Source organism: Mastigoproctus giganteus, chromosome 4 (genome assembly GCF_048544385.1).
Source record: "Mastigoproctus giganteus isolate SK-2022 chromosome 4, ASM4854438v1, whole genome shotgun sequence".
Classification (NCBI taxonomy): domain Eukaryota; kingdom Metazoa; phylum Arthropoda; class Arachnida; order Uropygi; family Thelyphonidae; genus Mastigoproctus; species Mastigoproctus giganteus.
The window spans coordinates 236,663,477-236,684,011 of record NC_143578.1 but is presented as its reverse complement, the minus strand read 5'-3'; the positions used below and the strand labels follow the sequence as shown (position 1 = coordinate 236,684,011).

At 37.7% G+C, this 20,535-nt stretch overlaps 1 protein-coding gene across 6 annotated transcripts in view; it reads right to left on the bottom strand.

Annotated features, from left to right (window-relative positions):
* LOC150087516 (laminin subunit alpha lam-3-like) overlaps positions 1–20,535 on the bottom strand; it is a 746,420-nt gene that overhangs the window by 36,006 nt on the left and 689,879 nt on the right. For all 6 annotated transcript variants that reach the window (XM_090371226.1, XM_090371225.1, XM_090371229.1 and 3 more), the window contains 2 exons: positions 10,138–10,324; positions 371–517 (listed from right to left, as the gene is read on the bottom strand). In XM_090371226.1, the coding sequence (XP_090227352.1) occupies positions 371–517; positions 10,138–10,324 (334 nt within the window). The remainder of the gene's footprint in view (positions 1–370; positions 518–10,137; positions 10,325–20,535) is intronic.

The following is a 20,535-nucleotide window of genomic DNA, read 5'->3' as shown; positions in this document are numbered from 1 at the left end:
CCAGAACAAATTATCAGTGTAAAGTGGGGGTAAGTACTAATGTGTCTAAATATGTTAAGATGGAAAGTATGTGCAAATTGAAAGACCTAGAAGGAAGGTGACTCTCACTCCCACCCTCCAGCAGATGAGGCAAAAGTTTTGGCTTTTGCATCTTCTGTTGATACTAATACAACCACATTTTAATAAAGTAGTAATAGTTACTATATCTTCTCACGACTGAAAATTATGAAATAATTTAGAGCAAGAAAGTCAGGAAGTGATTCCCAGCTTACAAATTGCTTTCTTGAGATTACTACTGATGTTAAGGATGGGGGGGGGGGGGGTAGTATTTCTAAAATATAGTTTGTAAATAACAGCTTAAATAAATTACCAATTCATCAGTAGCTAACTTCATGTCCTCAGGAACACCTCCCACAAATAATGGACTCTTCAATGCCAGTTTGCGACGCACTTTCACTTCTTTTCCATCTTCATCCACCCGTAGCTGTATTTGTCGAGCCCTTTTAATTACACTTACCTTTAAATAAAAAAAATTTAAAAAAAAATAATAATTACTAGAAGTTAATAAAAAAAATAAAAATAATAATAAAAAAAACATTAACCAAATTACTAGAAGTTATCAGTGTATTGTATATGAGTTACGAAAGCTGATAAAGAAAAAATAAAAATCTTCCTGCCATTAATTTGATCTTGAACTACTAAGCTTTAGTATGAGGAACAGTCTCTAAGTTGTTGGAGTCTGCGGATGGCTTTAATAATTATTGCTTAAATTACCATACTAAAAAAAAATTCACATATCTCTTTTGAATCTCAAACATATAAGAAGAAAACAACATTGAAAGCATAAACTTTTAAATACAGTTTAGTAACTTATTTTCCACATGTCAAAAAAAACCCCCTGAATAATCATACATGCAGGCTGGAGAGACTCAACTGGGAGAGGTTACATTTAAAGGGGGATGGGAGTCCCTATGACTGAGCTAATTTGTCACTTAGTGTCTGTATTGAAAGAGCCAAATTTTAATTCCAGCAATGAAGTAAATAGCTGAATAATTTAATGAGGTTTTTTGGGGAGGGAGAGATGGCTGAGTTAGCTAGTTAGTCACATGTGGAGGTGTAGATGCTGTATCTTTCCACCACAGTTTCTTTTTCATCCTGCAATTTTCCTGTTTGCAGGATGATAAAAGAACGGTTTTACAAGATAGCTTGTGATCTAATTTTGGAAACAAGTAGCAACAAAATATGGAAGTTGACAGATAATTATTATATTCACATATTTAATAATATTTATTATTAAACAATTTTGCATTGTATTACTGATAATACAACTAATACTTTTAGTATTAAAATATAAATCACATAAAATTAACTGTCGCAGTATTTTATTTTGTTGTTTGGTTTAGGATCTAGAACTAGAAGCACTTTTACCATTTTCACAAATCTTATCTTATTAACATTAGCAGAGGCATGTGATGCAAGAAAGCAAGAATATACAGCATCAGCAAAACAAAAACCCATCCAGTCACTTCAAATGTTTGTCGAATTCAGCCTTAAATTTATTTAAGCTATCAACATCCACAACAACAGATGGAAGTCTGTTCCAGCAATCAACTACCTACTGGCTAAAAGAAAATTTCAGCACATCTATTCTAAAACTGTCTTTCCTCAGTTTGAATCTATGCCCCCTCAAGTTTGTAATCTGAGTAAGAGGAAGAATCCCATCAGCATTGAGCCTGCTCAAAACATTCAAGGCCTTATACACCTCAATCAGATCACCTTGCAGGTACCTAGTCTCCAGATGCTGCAACTTTCAGAAATTAAGCCTTTTTTTTCGTAAGTGCACCCTTTCATTCTCTTCTCTGTACTCATTCTAGCAACTCTACATCCTTCCTAAAATGAGACCTTCAGACCTGTATACAGTACTCAAGGTGTGGCGTGACCATTGCCTTGTACAAAGGGATAATCTCCTCCTTGTCTCTGCTAGCAAAATTCCTATATATCATTGACAAAACTCCATGACTTGCTCTAGAAGTCCATCTGCATCTGCTCAGAGAACTTCATATCTGACTGCACAATTACCCCAAGGCCTTTTCATTCTCCACCTCCATGATTGTAGTACCACACAGTTGGTACGTTTCTCTTGGGTTACTGCTACCCATATGGAGTAGTTTGCATTTTTCAATGTTAAACTTCAGTTGCCACTTCTCAGCCCATCTGCCTAACTTTTCTAGATCCTGTTGCAGGAGCATAATATCTTTACTGTCATTAACATCCCTGCCAACCTTTGTATCATCTACAAACTTGGACATTAAGCCTGATATACCTTCATCAATATCATTGATAAACACACAAAACAACAATGAGCCCAGCATCGAACCCCTGGGGAACTCTACTAATAACATTAGTCCACGTAGAGCAGTGTCCAGTTATTACCACTCTCTGCCATCTCCCACTCAAACATCCCTTTATCCACTGCAGCAACTTCCCCTTAATGCCATACTGCTTCAATTTGTACAGCAGTCTTCCATGTGCAACAGTATCAAAAGGTTTCCTGAAATCCAAGTATATGATATCAAAATTATTTTTTGCATCCAGTTCTTTTGTGACCACATCTTAATCCAATCAAACTGGTCAGACAAGACTTCTTTAACAAACCCATGCTGTGTCTGAGCTATTACTGCTGACTTGCTAGGTGATCCTGCATCACCTCTTTAACCAGTGACTCCATTATTTTCCCTAGAACAGAAGTTAAACTAACAGGTCTATAATTATTTGTTTCACCTTTGTGAATTGGGGATACATTTACACATCTCCAGTCTCCCCTGACTCTAAGGATGCTCTCATAATTATGGCTAAGGGTTTGCTTACTTCCCTTGCTGCCTCCTTCATTATAACTGGATAGATTCCATCTGCCCCAGGTGCCTTTTTTATGTTTAACTTCAACAATTTCTCCTCCACTTTGATCTCAGTTATTACAAAATCACTTATTTCTCTGTTAAAGTTTGATAAAATTCTGGCATTCCCCTCATCGAATAACTCCTCATCTGTGAATGTAGATGCAAATTACTCATTCAGTTTATCAGCAACTTGAGCAGGATTGTCAATAGTCAAACCATCTATGTTAAGTGGACCAATCTGATTCATCCCCTTCCTTCTAGAGTTTACATAAGAAAAGAACTCTTTGCTGTTTATCTTTGGGTCCTTTGTCAAAGATTTCTTGTAATCTGCCTTCGCCTGCTTAGTAGCCTCCTTTGTGACTTAATTACAGACTAGCTTATATCTGCCATAAGCTTCTGTGTCGCCTGATAATTTATATGCATCCCATGCATTTTTCTTCTCTGCCATGAGCCTCATTAATTCATTCAACATCCATTTAGGCCTGAACCTTGAACAGTATTTCTTAGTTAGTATGAAAAGCCTAGTAGCCTCCGAGATTAAGTCCCTGAAGGCTTCTCATTCAGAATTCACTGTTGGTAACATCATCCCTATACAGTTGATCCCACTGTACAGAATTCAAAAACTGACTGAGACCACTCTACTCACCTTTACGAAAACAAAAACCCTTCCCTTTACCCTTGATGGTAGTTACATCTTTAAGTAAATCCCACATCAGTACACTGTGTTCACTATCACCTAGTGGTTCCTTTATCTGCAAATTCTTAATGCATGAATAATCACCGCTGATAATCAGATCAAGGGTATTACTCCCTCTGGGTGTCCCTCGAACATGTTGCTGTAGAAAACAATCCTCCAATAAATCCACAAAAGTTTTGATAGTTTGTGAGTGAATAACTCGCATGTTCCATTCAATATCTGGAAAGTTAAAATTCCCCCTTTACAAGACATTCTGATTTACCGGCTCGTTCTATTTCTCTGCTCAACTATTCATTGTACTCATAGTCATTAGACCTATAACACACTCCTGCCCTTTCCCAGTCTTTATGTCATACCAAACACTCAACTTTACACTGTCCACTCATGTCAACTGGATGCACTTCCTTAGATTTTATGTGTTTCTTAACTAATAGCATAACCCTCCTCCCTTCCTACACATTGTACTACCCAAATTCCAATTCTGCACTGCTTATATCTCTGTGACACCATGTCTCTGATATCCCAACAATATCTGCCTTTGATGTCTTGATCAGCACTTCAGATTCATCAATTTGAATTTTATTTTCTATACTTCTTGCATTAGTGTAATGTAAGTATACATATACTTGTTCTTAATCTTAGTTACTCTAACACAGCCGATGTATTTACTTGTTCCATGATGACTCCCAGCAGCTCTTGAAGTCCCCAGCAACTTGCTCTCTAGGCTACTGTTCATTACAATAGAATCAGTGCAAGAATCACTTTCTGCCTGCAGCTACTGTTAATCTTTTAGTCTGTATATCCCCCCCAACCTAGCAGTTTTCCTACCCACCTAACACTGCCTCAATAGCATCAGCAAATATTCTTGCTCCCTTTCTATTTAAGTGTATCCCATCCCTGTAGAAGCAGTCTCTCCTGTTAGCAAGCACGACCACACTGAAAAAAATTCTACCCAGTGAGCCTTGCACAATCTCTTTAGGGCCAAATTGATTGACAAGGTTCTCATCATATACTCCCTCCTATAGTGTCTGGGCAGAATTGCAGACACTTTCAATTTTAACCCTAACTCACGTCTTTTTTCCAGCATTGACCTGTACTTGTTAAGTAAATCTGCAGATCTCTTACTCTTAATTACTCATACTCTTAAGGTTATTAGTGCCAACATATACAACAATATCACCTTTTGTGCCCTTAAAAGATGATACCTGTTCTACAAATTTTGCCCCTGGCAGACATATCCTGGTCCTGTTCCTCTTATCCTTTTTGCATAATATATATTCCCCGTCTCCCTGACAATAACTAGTTCCTATGGGACCAGCGCATTCTGCCTTAGAGATTGCCACTATGTTGCCTGATGCACAGGAGTGAGCTCTGGGGTTGAGTTGGGCAGCTGAGAGCTTGATGGGCCCCTCATATTAATTTCTTCTAAGACATTCGCCCTACATCTCAAACTTTCATCGACGCCCATCAGAATGCTGAGTTGGCACCTAAATTCTTCACAGTCTCTGCACCTAGCACACACTCTAAGACATCCTCCTTGGCTTGATCATTTCCTGTTCTAGACAGGCCTACAAACATTTTGTGCATTGTTTTAGACTGTGATGCATTGGAGAATCGCCCGTTCAGTTGGGGCTCGTGGGAGAACTTTAGTCAGACTAGGGCTGCCTTGCTGCTCTAGTCTGAATCATGATTCCGTTAAGTAGAATTTAATTAACAGTGAACTTTAATAAGATTAATAAATTGTACTGATTAATTGATAATACTATACTAATCTAACAGATTTCTAATACAGTGCTACATTTTTCGCTATCTAGTTTTACGTTAACCTTACGCTATTCCGGACTGTATAACAATGGTGCCAAGTTATGAACGTAAAATCCATGGACACTAAGTACAGTCAGTCCTCGTATAACACGTATTTGCACTGCACGAATTCGATCATACACGATTTATAAATAGGGGAACGATATCTTATATAACACGAATCGAATTCGCTTATGCACGATTTGCCTTTGTGTTTACAAGAAATGGCAGTCGAATGCAGAATCACCCCAACCGAACGCAACACGATAGGAATGAAGAGAAGATTCTGAAAATGTATTTATGTCTCTTATATCAGTGAAGGGGAAACACATTTCACCCTAATAACGTAAAAACCAACACAATTCCAGCAATCGTTATAATCGCAAATGCAATTAGATCGAGTTTACTACCAGTTTATAACAGATTCCACTAGCAGAAAAGCAACTGGAAATTGTTTTTATTGTTTTATGGTAGTAACCCCTAGAAATGTGCTTTAGTAAAATGTGAAGTTTTAATAGTGTATCTCTGCCTTTATGGTGTTGTTTATTCAGTTGCTACACGCGTGCAGCTTTGTTTATGTGTATCAAGCGTGCCTCCTCGTTTTGTAATTGTGCTGTATTCCATAAAAATGAGTAAAATACTTAAAAGGTGTGAAAAGGAAGCGTCCTGGTGAAGACATTGCAGGTTCAGAGAGAAAAAGAAAAGCAATATCGATAAACAGAGGCAGACTGGGTCAAAAATTCTTACCCGGGAAAATTTATAGTAGCCTCATACTACGGTTTATGGCCCACTGGGGTTTCCCTAGTAAGGCTTATGGCCAGTCCGCCTCTGTCGATAGAGAAAAAATATGAAATTGTGAAATGCTTTGAGCGAAATGAAAGACCATGTGATATTGCACGTGCTACAGGCCTAAATGAGGCAATGCCGAGAATTACAAAGAATGCAGAGAAAACAAAAACTTTCATAGCAGGAACAACTCAAAATGTAATTAAAATCCATTAGATTAAGACAAAGAATTGGAAGAGATGGAACGGCTGTCATCTGTTTGGATAGAAAATCAAACAAAAAACAAGTTTGCTTACGATAGAAGTGAAAGCATTAGCAATGTTTTATTACATAATAGTCGTAATAAAATACTTATGTATTTTATTATGACTATTTATTGTGTTTGGTAATGTTTTGGTTACAAATGTGTGTTCAATCTTGGGTGGTCGGCACCTAACCCTATTTTTCCCATAGGGCCTGTTGTTTATATTGCATGATTTTGCATTGCACGAGGGTTTCTAGGAACACAACTATCGTGCTATATGAGGACTGACTGTATTAATTTTCAAAATTGCTATCTAAATTCAAAAAAAAAAAAAAAAACCCGTAGCTTTGCTAGAACTATAAAGCTAGTTATAGAAAATAATTTAGAATAAAACGACTAAATATAAATGAAAACTTATTGTTTGCCGGAGCTTTTTGAAATCTTGGTCAACCTAGTAATAGCCTCATACCCAATCCTGAATGTTATGTATGATAATAATTACCTCACTACTGGCACTTACTTAATTTGATGACATTGGTCAAAATGTAATGCCATTAATAATAAATAAATTATATATAATGTGGGCCACATTATAAATATATCATTTATAATGTGGCCCACAAAAATTTGGAGGCACCTCTGTAGCCAGGTGGGCAGGAGCAGCAGTGTGTAGCACACGCTTCTTGCTTAGACCGGGGTCCGACCCCGTGCCCACCAAATACGGAGGATGTGGAAAGGTCAAGGAATGACCACTGCATATCTCCGGAGCAATATGGCCTTAGTTGCTAATGCTCCTAAAAACCAAATAACAAACAAACATTTTTCCTTTCTGAATTAGCCTTCATGGAAAAAAGGTGGTATATGACTCTAATCAATTGGTGCAATGGCTCACATTTAGTCTCCAAAGCAAAATTCCAGCATTTATCAATGATATTGATGAAGGTTTGTCAGGCTTAATACTCAAGTTTGCAGATGATACAAAGATTGGCAGGGTTGTTAATGACAGTATGCTACTGCAATAGGATTTATAAAAGTTAGGCAGATGGGCCAAGAAGTGTCAACTGATATATAATATTGACAAATGAAAAGTACTGTTTATGGGTAGCAGTAACCCCACAGTAATGTTCCAACTGTGTCATACTACACTCAGGGTAGTAGAGAATGACCTGGGGGTGATTGTGCAGTCAGATATGAAGTTCTCTGAGCAGTGCAAACAGGCTACCAGGACACGTCATGGGGTTTTGTCAATGATATACAGGAATTTGGCTAGCAGGGATAAGGAGGTAGTTATCCCTTTTATAAGGCAATGGTCAGGCCTCACCTTGATTACTGCATACAAGCTTGGAGGCCTCATTTTAGGAAGTGCAATGAGATTGATGAGGGGATCAAAGTGGTGCTCTTACCAAGAAAGGCCTCAGTTCTCAAACTACAGCATATGGAGACTAGGCACCAGCAAGGTGATCTGATTTAAGGCTTTGAATGGTTTGAGCAAGTTCAATGCTGATATCATTCTTCCTCTAGTTCAGATTACACAGGGAGCATAAATTAAAATTGAGGAAGGATGGGTGCAGAATGTGCCTTTAGCCAGTGAGTGGCTGATTGTTGGAACAAACTTCCATCTGTCATTGTGGGAGTTGATAGCTTAAATAAATTCAAGGAAGAACTAGCATTAGTAAAGGCATATGATGCAAGAAAGCAAGCTTATATAGCATCACCCAAAAAAAAAAAAAAAAGAAGTAGTAGAAGATATCAACTTCTACAACAACAGATGGAAGTTTGTTCCAGCAATCAACTACACACTGGCTAAAGGGAAACTTCTGCACATCTTTCCTACAACTGTCTTACCTCAATTTGAATTTATGCCCTCTCAGGTGATTATTCTGAGCAACAGGAAACATCCCATCAGCATTGAGTATGCTCAAACCATTCAAGGATTTATACACCTCAATGAGATCATCTGCAAACTTGGACATTAAGCCTGATATACCATCATCAATATCATTAATAAATACAGAAAACAACAACAATGGACCCAACACTGAACCCTGTGGGACTCCACTAGTAACATTAGTCCACGAAGAGCAGTGTCCATTGATTACCACTCTCAGTCTTCTCCCCCCTCAATCGCCCTTTATCCACAGCAACAATTTGCCTCCAATGCCACACTGCTCCAATTTGTGCAGCAGTCTTCCATGTGCAACAGTATCAAAAGCCTTTCTAAGATCCAAGTATATAATATCAAAGTTATTCCCTGCATCCAGTTCTTTTGTGACCACATCATAGTATCCAATCAAATTTGTCAGGTAAGACTTCCCCTTAACAAAACCATGCTATGTCCGAGCTATAACTGAAGTCTTGTCTAGATGATCCTGCAGTGCTTCTATTAATTTCCCTGGAACAAAAGTTAAACTAACAGGTCTGTAATTACTTGTGTTACCCTTTGATCCTCCTTTGTGAATTGGGGTCACATTCACACATCTCCAGTCCATGGGTATCTCCTCTGAGTCCAAGGAAGCTCTCATAATTATGGCTAAGGGTTTGCTTACTTTCTTTGCTGCCTATAATTGGATCCAGGTGCTTTTTTTATGTTTGTCTTCAACAATTTCTCCTCCACTTTGCTCTCAACTAGAGAAACTTTTGGAGGGAATAGGAAGTGGGTTTTTTTTTTGGCTGATGCTGTATAAGCTTGCTTTCTTGCATCATATGCCTACTAATGCTAAATCAATAGTGAATTCTTTTGAAAATTGCTTATTTCATTAAAATATAAGGTGCATTCCCTTATATATTCCCTGCATCCAGTTCTAACTGCAGTAAGTTCATAATGCAAATTATGAAATGGTTAAAATATGCATCTGCATGTGTAGCCTTATTTCTGAAACAAATTCAGCAGATGCTGAGAATATTTACCCCCCTCCTCACTCACAATTATTTCTTAAGGGAAAAATTAACTTGTTTAATAAATTTAATAATAATACAAACTATGCTGGAAATTATAATAAATAAAGGATTTTCAATATAAAGTAAATTCCTCACTTACACAGATTCGGTTATATGCATTCACGGGCACATATTTTTATTATTTGTTTATTTAAATTTAGGTTCCTCGACTTCTATATCAGTTTTGGGTATACATACAACTTCTATATCAGTTCTTGGTATACATATGACATATATTATAATACTTTATAGTATACCATTATAATAGTATTTTTTTTTTATAAGCACGACTTTTTTTAGCTCTTTACTTGTGCACTGAAATGAATGTATATATCAAAAAAATATATATATATTGTACTTGAGCACTGCTGGAATTGCACGGTTTTCAGCTTACCTAGAAACCTTAGGAATGAATTAACCATGTAAGTAAGTTGGGGACACTATATTTTCAAGCTAAAGGACACACACACACACACACACACACACACACACACACACACACACACACACACACACACACACACACACACACACACACACACACACAGTTTCTGCTTTACAATTCAATTCAGCTTGTAAAATAAAGATAACTAATAATTAGTATATGATAGTGAACTATATTGGAATATTCCATATTATATTGTCTCCAAGCTGAAGTGCAGTTTTGATTTTCACTTAGTTTAGATAAAAAAAAAAAAAAACACAGTATCACCTTATTGTAATATACATAAATATTGTGCTAGAACTATTTGTGCATGCTGAGCAGTACTCACCGTATGCCAGTTTCCATCATTTAGATGGCCCTCACTGATTAATCTCTTCTGTTTTCTGTCATTCACATTCATAACAACTTTACGTTCTTGGAGCATCAGTGCAAAATGGGACTTCCTTCGCTCATTTTTTATCAGCACCATCAAACCATTTGGATAATAAGTACGAAAGTCAAAGGTCACAGTAAAACTAAAATAAAAATAACAGTTCTAAATAAATTCAATAAATCTCAACTCAAAAATGAAAACAGTAAACCACTTCTCATCATTAAATTGGAGAAATACATATTTAACAAATATGTTTATTTTGATAGAGAATTTTAGTATGGTATGAGAATTACAACAAAATCTTGTTAATACAAATTTCAGCCGACCGGGCTAGCCAGGTGGGTAAAGTGCCTGCCTGGCAACCCAAAGGTCGGGGGTTCGAATCCCACCTTGGGCTTGGATCACAGTAAAATGAAAAAACTTTGGGAGTGCATTATGGCCACAGCGATGCGCCAACAACTAACAAAAAAAAAAAAAAAAAATACAAATTTCAAGGGCCTTAATGTCTCTCATTTTATAATAACAGGGTTTGTAAAATGAAAATGTCAAAATCAGCTTTCTAATTTTGTTTCATAGTTTACCGCAATTAAACTTTAATTTGCCATTTTATGCATATTTTTACTATGTATATAAAGTGCTTAGCATCATAATACACAGCCATTTCTGAATAAACAGAAATTTTTAAGGTGGTATCGTTTTAGGTTATATCTCATATTGTGAATGCCTTCACAACGAGTTGCCATGATATTGCACTACTTCGAATAAGTAACGCTTCACCTAAGGAGAAGACTAGTGTTACTTATTCTCAGATAGGTACCACCACCCAGACAGCACTGTTTCAGGGCTATTTGGCCCTTCGTCAGTGAGTGGGTAGGTACCCAAGTGATGCAATGATGGCAAAAACAGTTATGAAGTATAACTCCACAATATGAGAGATGCCTGATGGTTTACACCATCAGGCATCTCTCATATTGTGGTCATGTCACTGACGAAGGGCCAAATAGCCCTGAAACAGTGCTGTCTGGGTGGTGGTACCTATCTGAGAATAAGTAACACTAGTCTTCTCCTTAGGTGAAGCGTTACTTATTCGAAGTAGTGCAATATCATGGCAACTCGTTGTGAAGGCATTCACAATATGAGATATAACCTAAAACGATACCACCTTAAAAATTTCTGTTTATTCAGAAATGGCTGTGTATTATGATGCTAAGCACTTTATATACATAGTCTAAATTTGTTCGCAGCTTGAGGCTCTAGCCCTAAATGCGCCTTAGCATATTTTTACCTAAAATATTCATAAAAATAAAAGAAAAACAACTTAATTTCGAAAGAATGAAAATCAGTGGAATTCACAAGAACTACATCAATAGAAATTTTAAACATTACATCATGGCAACTCGTGAAGGTATTCACAATATGAGATATAATTTAAAACGATGCCATTTTGCTAACATTCTGTTAATTCAGATTTGGCTATGTATTATTGATGCTTTTGTACTATACTTATACATAGTCTAAACATTATTGTTAAATAATAAAAAAAAAAAATAAATAAATTTCTATGATAAAGATTAAGTGTCTTCCATTTTACTTACACTATTTTAATGCATTTGATAACCTTAACAGAGGAATTGTTTGGCAATTATGTTTTGGTGTGCTCCACCTCTTCAATGATTTGGAGTTTAGTACCCAAGTATAAATCATTTTATTTTTGCTTTGTATCCATGTTGAATAGTAGTAATTTTCACTTTTGACACAAACCATATATTTATTTCATTAAAAACTAAAAAAGTGGTTCAAAACATGGAACTTCACTTGAACAAAATAAGTTTATTTTTGAAGTATGTGTTGTTAAGCTGTGGTTTGTACATGCATGACAAAAAAATAAATGCTGTAATTTTTTTGTATTCTCTCTTTTATGGAAACTCCTCTGATTCCATGGGGTCATCCTGGAGTATAAACAGAAAATTTATTTATTTTATATTGTTATGCTGATGCCTATAGGTGTAGCATAAATTATGCCAATCATGTTTTAGCACCCCTCTCCTGACATCTTGGTATTGTAGTGCAACCCTTCCCTATCTCTTCCATCATGCAGTATGATTGATGACTTTTGAGGTTATGGCGTCGTGGCGAGATCCAATATTCCTTACATTTCGAGGGTACAGCTCTAAAACGGTTTTCGCAGGCCGGCCGCTAGATAGTACACCGGACCGAACCTATTGGTAACTCTCTAGGAGGCTTCCGGATCAGCTAGTGTATAATCTTGCTACCTCTACTCTGCCAGATAGTGACTGGAGGGAGTCCGAGTAGTGTGTATGCGGGGAGCATTGTCGAGGCCACGTTATGTCAAGGATCTGGGTATATTCTTACCACATGTACGCCATATCCAAAAATTTCATTACTTCATACAGTATGTCCCACCCACTTTTCTTACTATTGAATACACCATGAATTGTCAAACTAATAGAACAAGCTTATCTGCGAAAGGATCTAAACCTCCCAAGGACTTCCTAATTCATTTCACAAATATACGTGGTCTCAATTCTAATCGCAATGATGTCCATTTCCACTTGCAGTCTGCCAACCACATGTACTTTTTCTGACAGAATCTCAGTTATCGGTTGATTCAACTACTGCTCATCTCAGATGCCCAAATTATTCGCTGTATGATTCCTTTCGCCTCAAAGGTGGTACTTGTGCATATGTCCGTTCTGATATTCCCTGTCAGAGACTTGGCAATTTGGAATCTCCTCTCTTTGATCTTCTCTGGCTTAAAATCTCTCTACCTCATTGTGTCAAATTCATCTGTTGTCTCTATCGTTCTCCCAACTCCACTAATCACTTGGAGCTCTTTGACTTCCTCTCGTTGCAACTTGACTTTCTCCAGTCCAACTTTCCTAACAGTGAGGTAATTTTCCTTGGTGATTTTAATGTTCACAACTCCAGCTGGCTTCCGTTTTCTAGTCACACCGACTCATCTGGTCGAGATGCTGAGGCTTTTGCAATTACTAATGACCTAGCACAGATTGTTCATTTACCTACAAGAATACCGGACAATCCGAATCATACAGCCAATACGCTTGATCTTTTTCTCACAAACAACCCTTCTAAGTACACGGTCGAAGTGAGAGGTCCTTTAGGCACTTCAGATCACAACTTGGTGATTGTCTCTTCTCCAATGGAACCTTTATCTCATGGCTATTCCCAACCTCGTGTTGTTTGGCATTACAAGAATGAAAAATGGGATGACCTGCGAGACTTCTTTTCTTCTTTTCCTTGGTCGGATTACTGTTTCAAAACTTCTGATGTCAACGTTTGCTCAGATCGTGTCAGTGAAATTATTCTTGCAGGAATGGAATCCTTTATCCCACACTCCACTTTAAAATCTCGTCCTTTATCTAAACCTTGGTTGTCCAATAAATGTGCTAAGGCTGTTCAAGAGAAGAATGTTGCATATCGTAATTGGCTTGTTTCTAATTCTTCAGTTTCATTTTCTGCCTACACCAAAGCTCGCAACAATTGTAAAGCAGTTATTAATCAGTCCAAACTAGAGTTTGAACAGGCTAAGAGTAGAAAACTTGCTTCTTGCCCTAATGGTAGCCGAGCATTCTGGTCTCTTGCCAAAGCTATTGGCCACAACTTTTGCCCATCTCTGCTTCCACTTCTGTCCAAACCAGATGGTTCTGTTGCCACTTCAGCCAAGGATAAAGCTGACCTGCTAGCATCCCATTTTTCTTCCAGCTCATGTATTAATGAACTTGGTAAAACACCTCCCACCATTCCGAACACGGTCCATTCAATGCCTCCTGTGGTCTTCCGTCAAAAGGATATCAGAAGGATTTTGATGAACCTTGATGCTAAGAAAGCTCCAGGTCCTGATGGTATTTCTCCACTTGTTCTCAAAATCTGTGCTCCTGAACTTACTCCTATTCTTTGCCGCCTTTTTTCACTTTCTTATTCCAAAGGTGTTTTTCCTTCTGCTTGGAAATTTGCTCATATCCAGCCAGTTCCTAAAAAGGGTGACAAATCCCTCCCATCCAATTATCGTCCCATTGCAATTACTTCTACTCTTTCTAAAGTAATGGAGAAATCAATTAACCGCCAACTCTTAAACTACCTAGAAACCTTCCGTCTGATCAACGATCACCAGTATGGATTCCGTAAGTGTCGATCCACTGGTGATATCCTGGCTTATGTTACCCATTTATGGACTACTTCAATCGAAAGGTTCGATGAAACACAAGTAGTTGCTCTTGACATCTCAAAGGCTTTTGATTGTGTTTGGCATAAAGGTCTTATAAACAAGCTTCCATCTTATGGTTTGCCAACTGTTTTTAGTAATTGGTTATCCAGTTTTCTCTCTGATCGCTCACTGAGGGTGATGGTAGATGGCTCTCTGTCTTCTAACTTCTCCACTAATGCCGGTGTCCCCCAAGGTTCAGTTCTTTCCCCCACTCTTCTCCTCTTGTATATCAATGACCTTCTTCCATTGACTGGAAATCCTATCCATAGTTTTGCCGATGATAGCACATTGCATTCAACTTTCCGTTTTGAGAAATCTTGTCCTGCTCAATCAGCTTCAACTTCTCGAAAATCTGCTACCAATTCCTTAAATGCCGATCTTCAGGTAATTCTCCAGTGGGGCAAAGACAACTTAGTTGATTTCAACCCTTCTAAAACTCAGTCTTGTCTTATATCTCGCAAAAAGGATTCTTCTGCTCCTATGCTTATCTTTAGTGACACTCCAATTTCTAGGCAAAAGGATATATCTCTTTTGGGGATTACCCTGACTTCTAATCTCTCTTGGCACAAGCACATTACAAATATTGCTTCCTCTGCATCTAAAAAACTTGGTTTTCTCTTTCGCTCTCGGCATTACTTTTCTTCCAAACAGCTGCTCACTCTGTATAAATCGCAAATCCGCCCTGCCATGGAATATTGTTCCCACATTTGGGGTGGTGCCCCCAAAACCTCTATCAGGCTTCTTGATTCCATTCAGAAGAGGGCAGTTAGGTTAATTAATGACTCATCTCTAACAGAGTCTCTCCACTTACTTTCTCATAGACGCACTGTTTCTGCTGCATGCCTCTTTTAAAGATACTTCCCTGGGCACTGTTCTTCTGAATTGGCTTCTATAATTCCCGCTCTCTCTTTCAAAACAGTCCGAACACGTGCTGCCACCAGCCAACATCCATTTACTGTCCAACTTCAAACCCACAGAACCAACTTTTCATCTTCCTCATTTATTCATTCAACTGCCGTTTTCTGGAACAACCTTCCTTCATACGTATTTCCTGAAAATTACAATCTACAGAAGTTCAAGTCTAATGTCAACAAATATCTTCTTTCGTCTTCTCAACCTCCAACCCAAGCACGGTACCAAGTACTATAGGTTGTAATACCTCTCGTGTTTGGGGTTCACATAAAAAAAAAATCAGCATACTTTGTACTAACTACAATGAAAAGTATGGTTATACTATCAATGGCACAAACATTAACTTTTCAATACACATTAACCATATTTTGTATTAAATAAATTTTTTAACACGATAATGTCCATTCCTTTTCAAGGGGAATGAGATCTACTTTGTATAAACTGATATTGTATTAACAAGGCTTTCCTGTAATATCTTAATATCTATGTAATATCCTAATGTTTCAGGTCTTTTTTTTTATTATTTTTTTTATTCCATAAATAAATATTGAAGAATAAGTTCTGCTCTTTGATATATTTTAATATCAAAAAGGAATTGTGGTAGAAATCAAAACTGAATAACTACTTAATCAATTAAATTATTATTATTATTATTGCTCTTATATTATTTCTCCCTGATTGGGGGTTCCACCTCATGATGGGTATTGCTACAAGTACACAAGGTGGTTGTTGTTATGTCTGGTGTTACTGTTGGTCGAGGAACTCTCTGACTATCCTACAGGTGTTCAGGATTGCGACTTTCTGGAGTTCCTTGTAGGTGTTTGCTGGGAGACCTATTGCTACTAGGCTGTTATGTAGGGTCTTTGGCACCATACCTGTAGTTGACACAATGATCGGGATGGTCATAACTTGTTGCATATGCCACATCTCTTTGATTCGTGTACTTCCTGATTTTTTTCCCCATGGGTTTTCTGTAGGTTGCCAGTGTTGGGTGCTGCTATGTCAATCAGATAGGTAGCCTTTTCCTTCTTGTCCACAAGGGTTATGTCCGGTCTGTTGTACAGGATTGTCTTATCTGTTATTATGGCGCGGTCCCAGTACAGCTTGTTGGTTGGGGTCTCTAGTACTGCCTGAGGTTTGTACTTGTAGTATGGTACACTTTCTTTGACCAACTGGTATTTATTTGCTAGCTTCTGATGTGTTATCCTGGCTATCTGGTCATATTTATGAGTGTACTCAGTCTGGGTGATCACCTTGCATCCTGCGGTGATGTGTTGGATCATTTCTGAGACCAGGTGGCATAGTTTCTGGTTGATTACTTGGTCTTGGATGGCAACATGAATTCTTCAGTCTCGGGGAAAAGCGTCCTGCTCATGAGCCATGCCTTGGAAGCAATTTTATCTATGTGATCTTGATGGAAATCATTGTAGTGTCTGCCATGGAGTGTCTTCTCTGCCCATCTTTCTAGCTTCGTTTGTGCTTCCTGGTTGGGAGGGGGACTCCTCGCTTAGGTTGAGTGGGATATATCGCTTGTCTATCTTCCTTATGGCCTGCTGCTGCTGTGTGTTTCTGGAAGCAATCCTTCAGGTTAGCAATTGCTGTTTTCTGTTGCTTGATGAGGTCTATCAGGCTCCTTCCTCCTCCTTTCTGAGAAATTGTCAGTCTCTCCACGGCTGACTTTGGGTGATGTTGACAGCTCTTGGTCATCACTGTCCTTGTCTTTCTAATGATATCCTCCAGCTGGGTGTTAGTCCAATCTGTGACCCCGAAGGAGTATGTTAGCACTGAGACTGCATAGGTGTTTATGGCTGTAAGTGTGTTCCCTGCTTTCAGCAGGCTTCTGAGTCTCTGATAGTATTTTTCTATCAGGCAGGCCTTAATTTCCTTGTGCTGAGCCTGCATCATCCCCAAGTATTTGTAGGCCTCTCTCTCTCTCTCTCTCTCTCTCTCTCTCTCTCTCTCTCTCTGCCATGGCTTCGATCTCTTTACCATGCTGCAGCTGGTAGTTTCGGCTGCTGCAGAAAACACTCATCCAATAAATCCACAAAAGTCTGACTAGTGTGTGAGTGATCAACCCACAAGTTCCAGTCAATATCTGGGAAGTTAAAATCCCCCATTATAAGACATTCTGATTTACTAGCCCACTCTATTTCTCTGTACAATTGTTCATTGTACTCATTCAAGTCATTAGGTCTATAACACACTCCTACTCTTATTTTTGCTTTCGCAGTGCTTATGTCATACCAAACTGACCCAACAGTGCACTGTTCATCTATATCAACTGGATGCACTTCTTTTGATTTTATGTTTTTCTTAATTAACAGCATAACACCTCCTCCCTTCCTATCCTGTCTGTACACATTGTACTTCCCAAATTCCAGTTCTGCATTCCTTATATCTGGGTGACAACCACGTCTTTGCTATCCCAACAATATCCACCTTTGATGTCTTGACCAACACTTTAAATTCATAAAATTTATTTACTATACTTCTAGAATTGGTATACATGCACCTATTCCTAGTTACCCTAACACATCCCATATACCCACCTATTTCACGATGACTGCCATCCGTCCCTGAAACCCCTGACACCCCTCGCTCCAGGTCGCTACTTATTCTAATAGAAGTTGTTCAAGAATCACCTTCACCTCTGCCTGCGGCTACTGCTAAACTATTAGTCCTTGTATCCCCCCCCCAAGCTAGCAGTTTTCCAACCCACCTAACACTGCCTCGATAGCATTAGCAAATATTCTTGCACCCTTTCTACTTAAGTGTATCCCATCCCTGTAGAAGCAGTCTCTCCTGTTAACAAGTACAGACGAGGCTGAAAAAAATTCTACCCCTTGAGCCTTGCACAATCTTTCCAGGGCCGAATTGATCAGCAAGGCTCTCATCATATACTTCCTCCTATCATGTCTGGGCAGAATTGCAGACACTTTCAAATTCAACCCTAATTCTCGGCTTTTGTTCAACAGCAAATATACTGAGTTACTGCATATAGGCAGACTTCAAGCTTCCTTAAGAGCCAAAAGGACTTTTATAATATAAGAAAAGATTGTAAGTCTTTGAAGACTGTAAGCCCTTTCTTATATTATAGAACCTAAAATTGAAGCATAATAATATTAAGCACGACCACATATCTTTAGACACAGCATCCTACTGCATAGGAGTGGATCACTATATTAACCTAGACAATACCAGGATCTTTATTCAGATACTAGATACCAGCAATGAAGGTAGTTGAAAGATTTGCTTCAAAATGCCCCCAACAATTTTAATAGAAACAAAGGAATCTGTATAAACTGCATTTGGATTAACATATTTAAAAAGAGGATACTTTTCAACATACAAGCTACATCTATAATCAACAGTAATACAGAAGGTACATGACCCATCTTAATTCTGCATCCAGACTACTCCACCAGTGGACAGTTCTCTTCCATCCCCTAGAGAAATCACCACCTTTTGGATGTTTGTCCAGGTTCTAATCACATGAAGCCTTTTGCACCAAGGCTGTGATTTTTCATCGATAACTCTCTCAAAAACTACAGAAGGAATTCCTGAGTCACATGTCCTAGCTCAACCTACCTGCCTGCAGAAGAACAGCATAGTGATATCTAACACACCCAACATCAGTCTGGATAGTTTCATTCATATGTGTGACCTGTGATGGAACACAGGTCACACACATGATCGAAACATACACAAATTCAAATTGAGGAAGGAAAGTTGTAGGATAGATGTGTGGAAGTTTGCCTTTAGCCAGCGGGTGGTTGATTGCTGGAACAAACTTCCATCTGTCGTAGAAGTTAATAGCTTAAATAGATTCAAGTCAGAACTAGACAAACATTTGGAGCGAGTGGATGGGTGAAATGAGAAGGGTTGTTTTTTTTTTTTTGGCTGATATGATGCAAGAAAGCAAGCCTTTGCTAATGCTGATTTAGGACCACAGTTTTTCTCCCATATAAATGATCTTGCTGTTTTCTATCCATTCTCGAGAAAACAATGTCACTACTGCCCAGGTCATTCCAGTTGAATCACCTTCAACTGGAACTTCTAACCTATGATGCATGATACAAGCAACCAAGTCTCTTCAGCAATATGATCTATGTCAGAGTGAATTTCCACATACTCAAAAAGAACACTGAGAATCAACCACATATTCAACCATAATCAACAATAACAACACAGACCCATCCTAATTCTACAATTCTGACTTGCTTCTTGTTTCAGTTGAAAAATCAGAGTATAAGTGTCGTATATGATCTATTTGTCTTGAAATATTCAAGACTAAGTGCATCTTTCTTTGTACTCTAATACAGGATTAAATATTTCTTTATGTTGAACAATGTGTTCATCCCACATACTGTACACATTCTATAGAACACACATTTTAAATTCCATTTACCATTAAGTAATTTACTTGATAGTAAATGGAATTTTAAGAAAGTCTTGGATTTATTATACAATTTAATTTCATGTAAAAAGAGATGAATAAAATAAAAACATTGATGATGAAATGAAATTTTTAAAAAGTCATGGAATTATACAAACATTGTTAATGCTGAGCACCAATACTTTAGAATATGAACATGCACAGGCTGGCATTTTTCATTACTTTTTTAGTTTGGTGAATTTCATTGGATTTAAAACAAATTCAAATATTAATTAATTCAGTTCAATTAAGAAAACATATTAGAATATCTGTATGCAAGGACAAATTCATCTAATTTCTTGTTTTTTTTTTTTTTTTTTATGAAAACCCCAAACATGAAAGGTATCAAAACCTATAGTACTTAGTACCGTGCATGGGTTGAAGGAGAAGTATGGGGGGGAAGGGGATGCCGGAAACTTTGCTCTAGAGACTAAACGTGGGTTTTACCACTTCAAGCCTCCAATAAGCAAAGTGGTGGTATTTCACCAGTTGATGTACACTTTTTTTTTGAAGAATGCCACATAAATTAATATATTTAGTAAAGGAAGGAAAACAATGGAGTTACAAAAGTTAAATAACTTTAGTTCACTTGTTTGATACAAAGATACAGAACATTCTCTAGTATGAAAAAAAAAAAAACCCTCTAAAATTAGTTATTGGATTTTATATCAAATTCTATCATTAGGCCAAAATTTTTGGTTAAAATAAATCAGTAACTACACAATTCTTATTCCATTTTACATAAATGAAGAAAATGTAT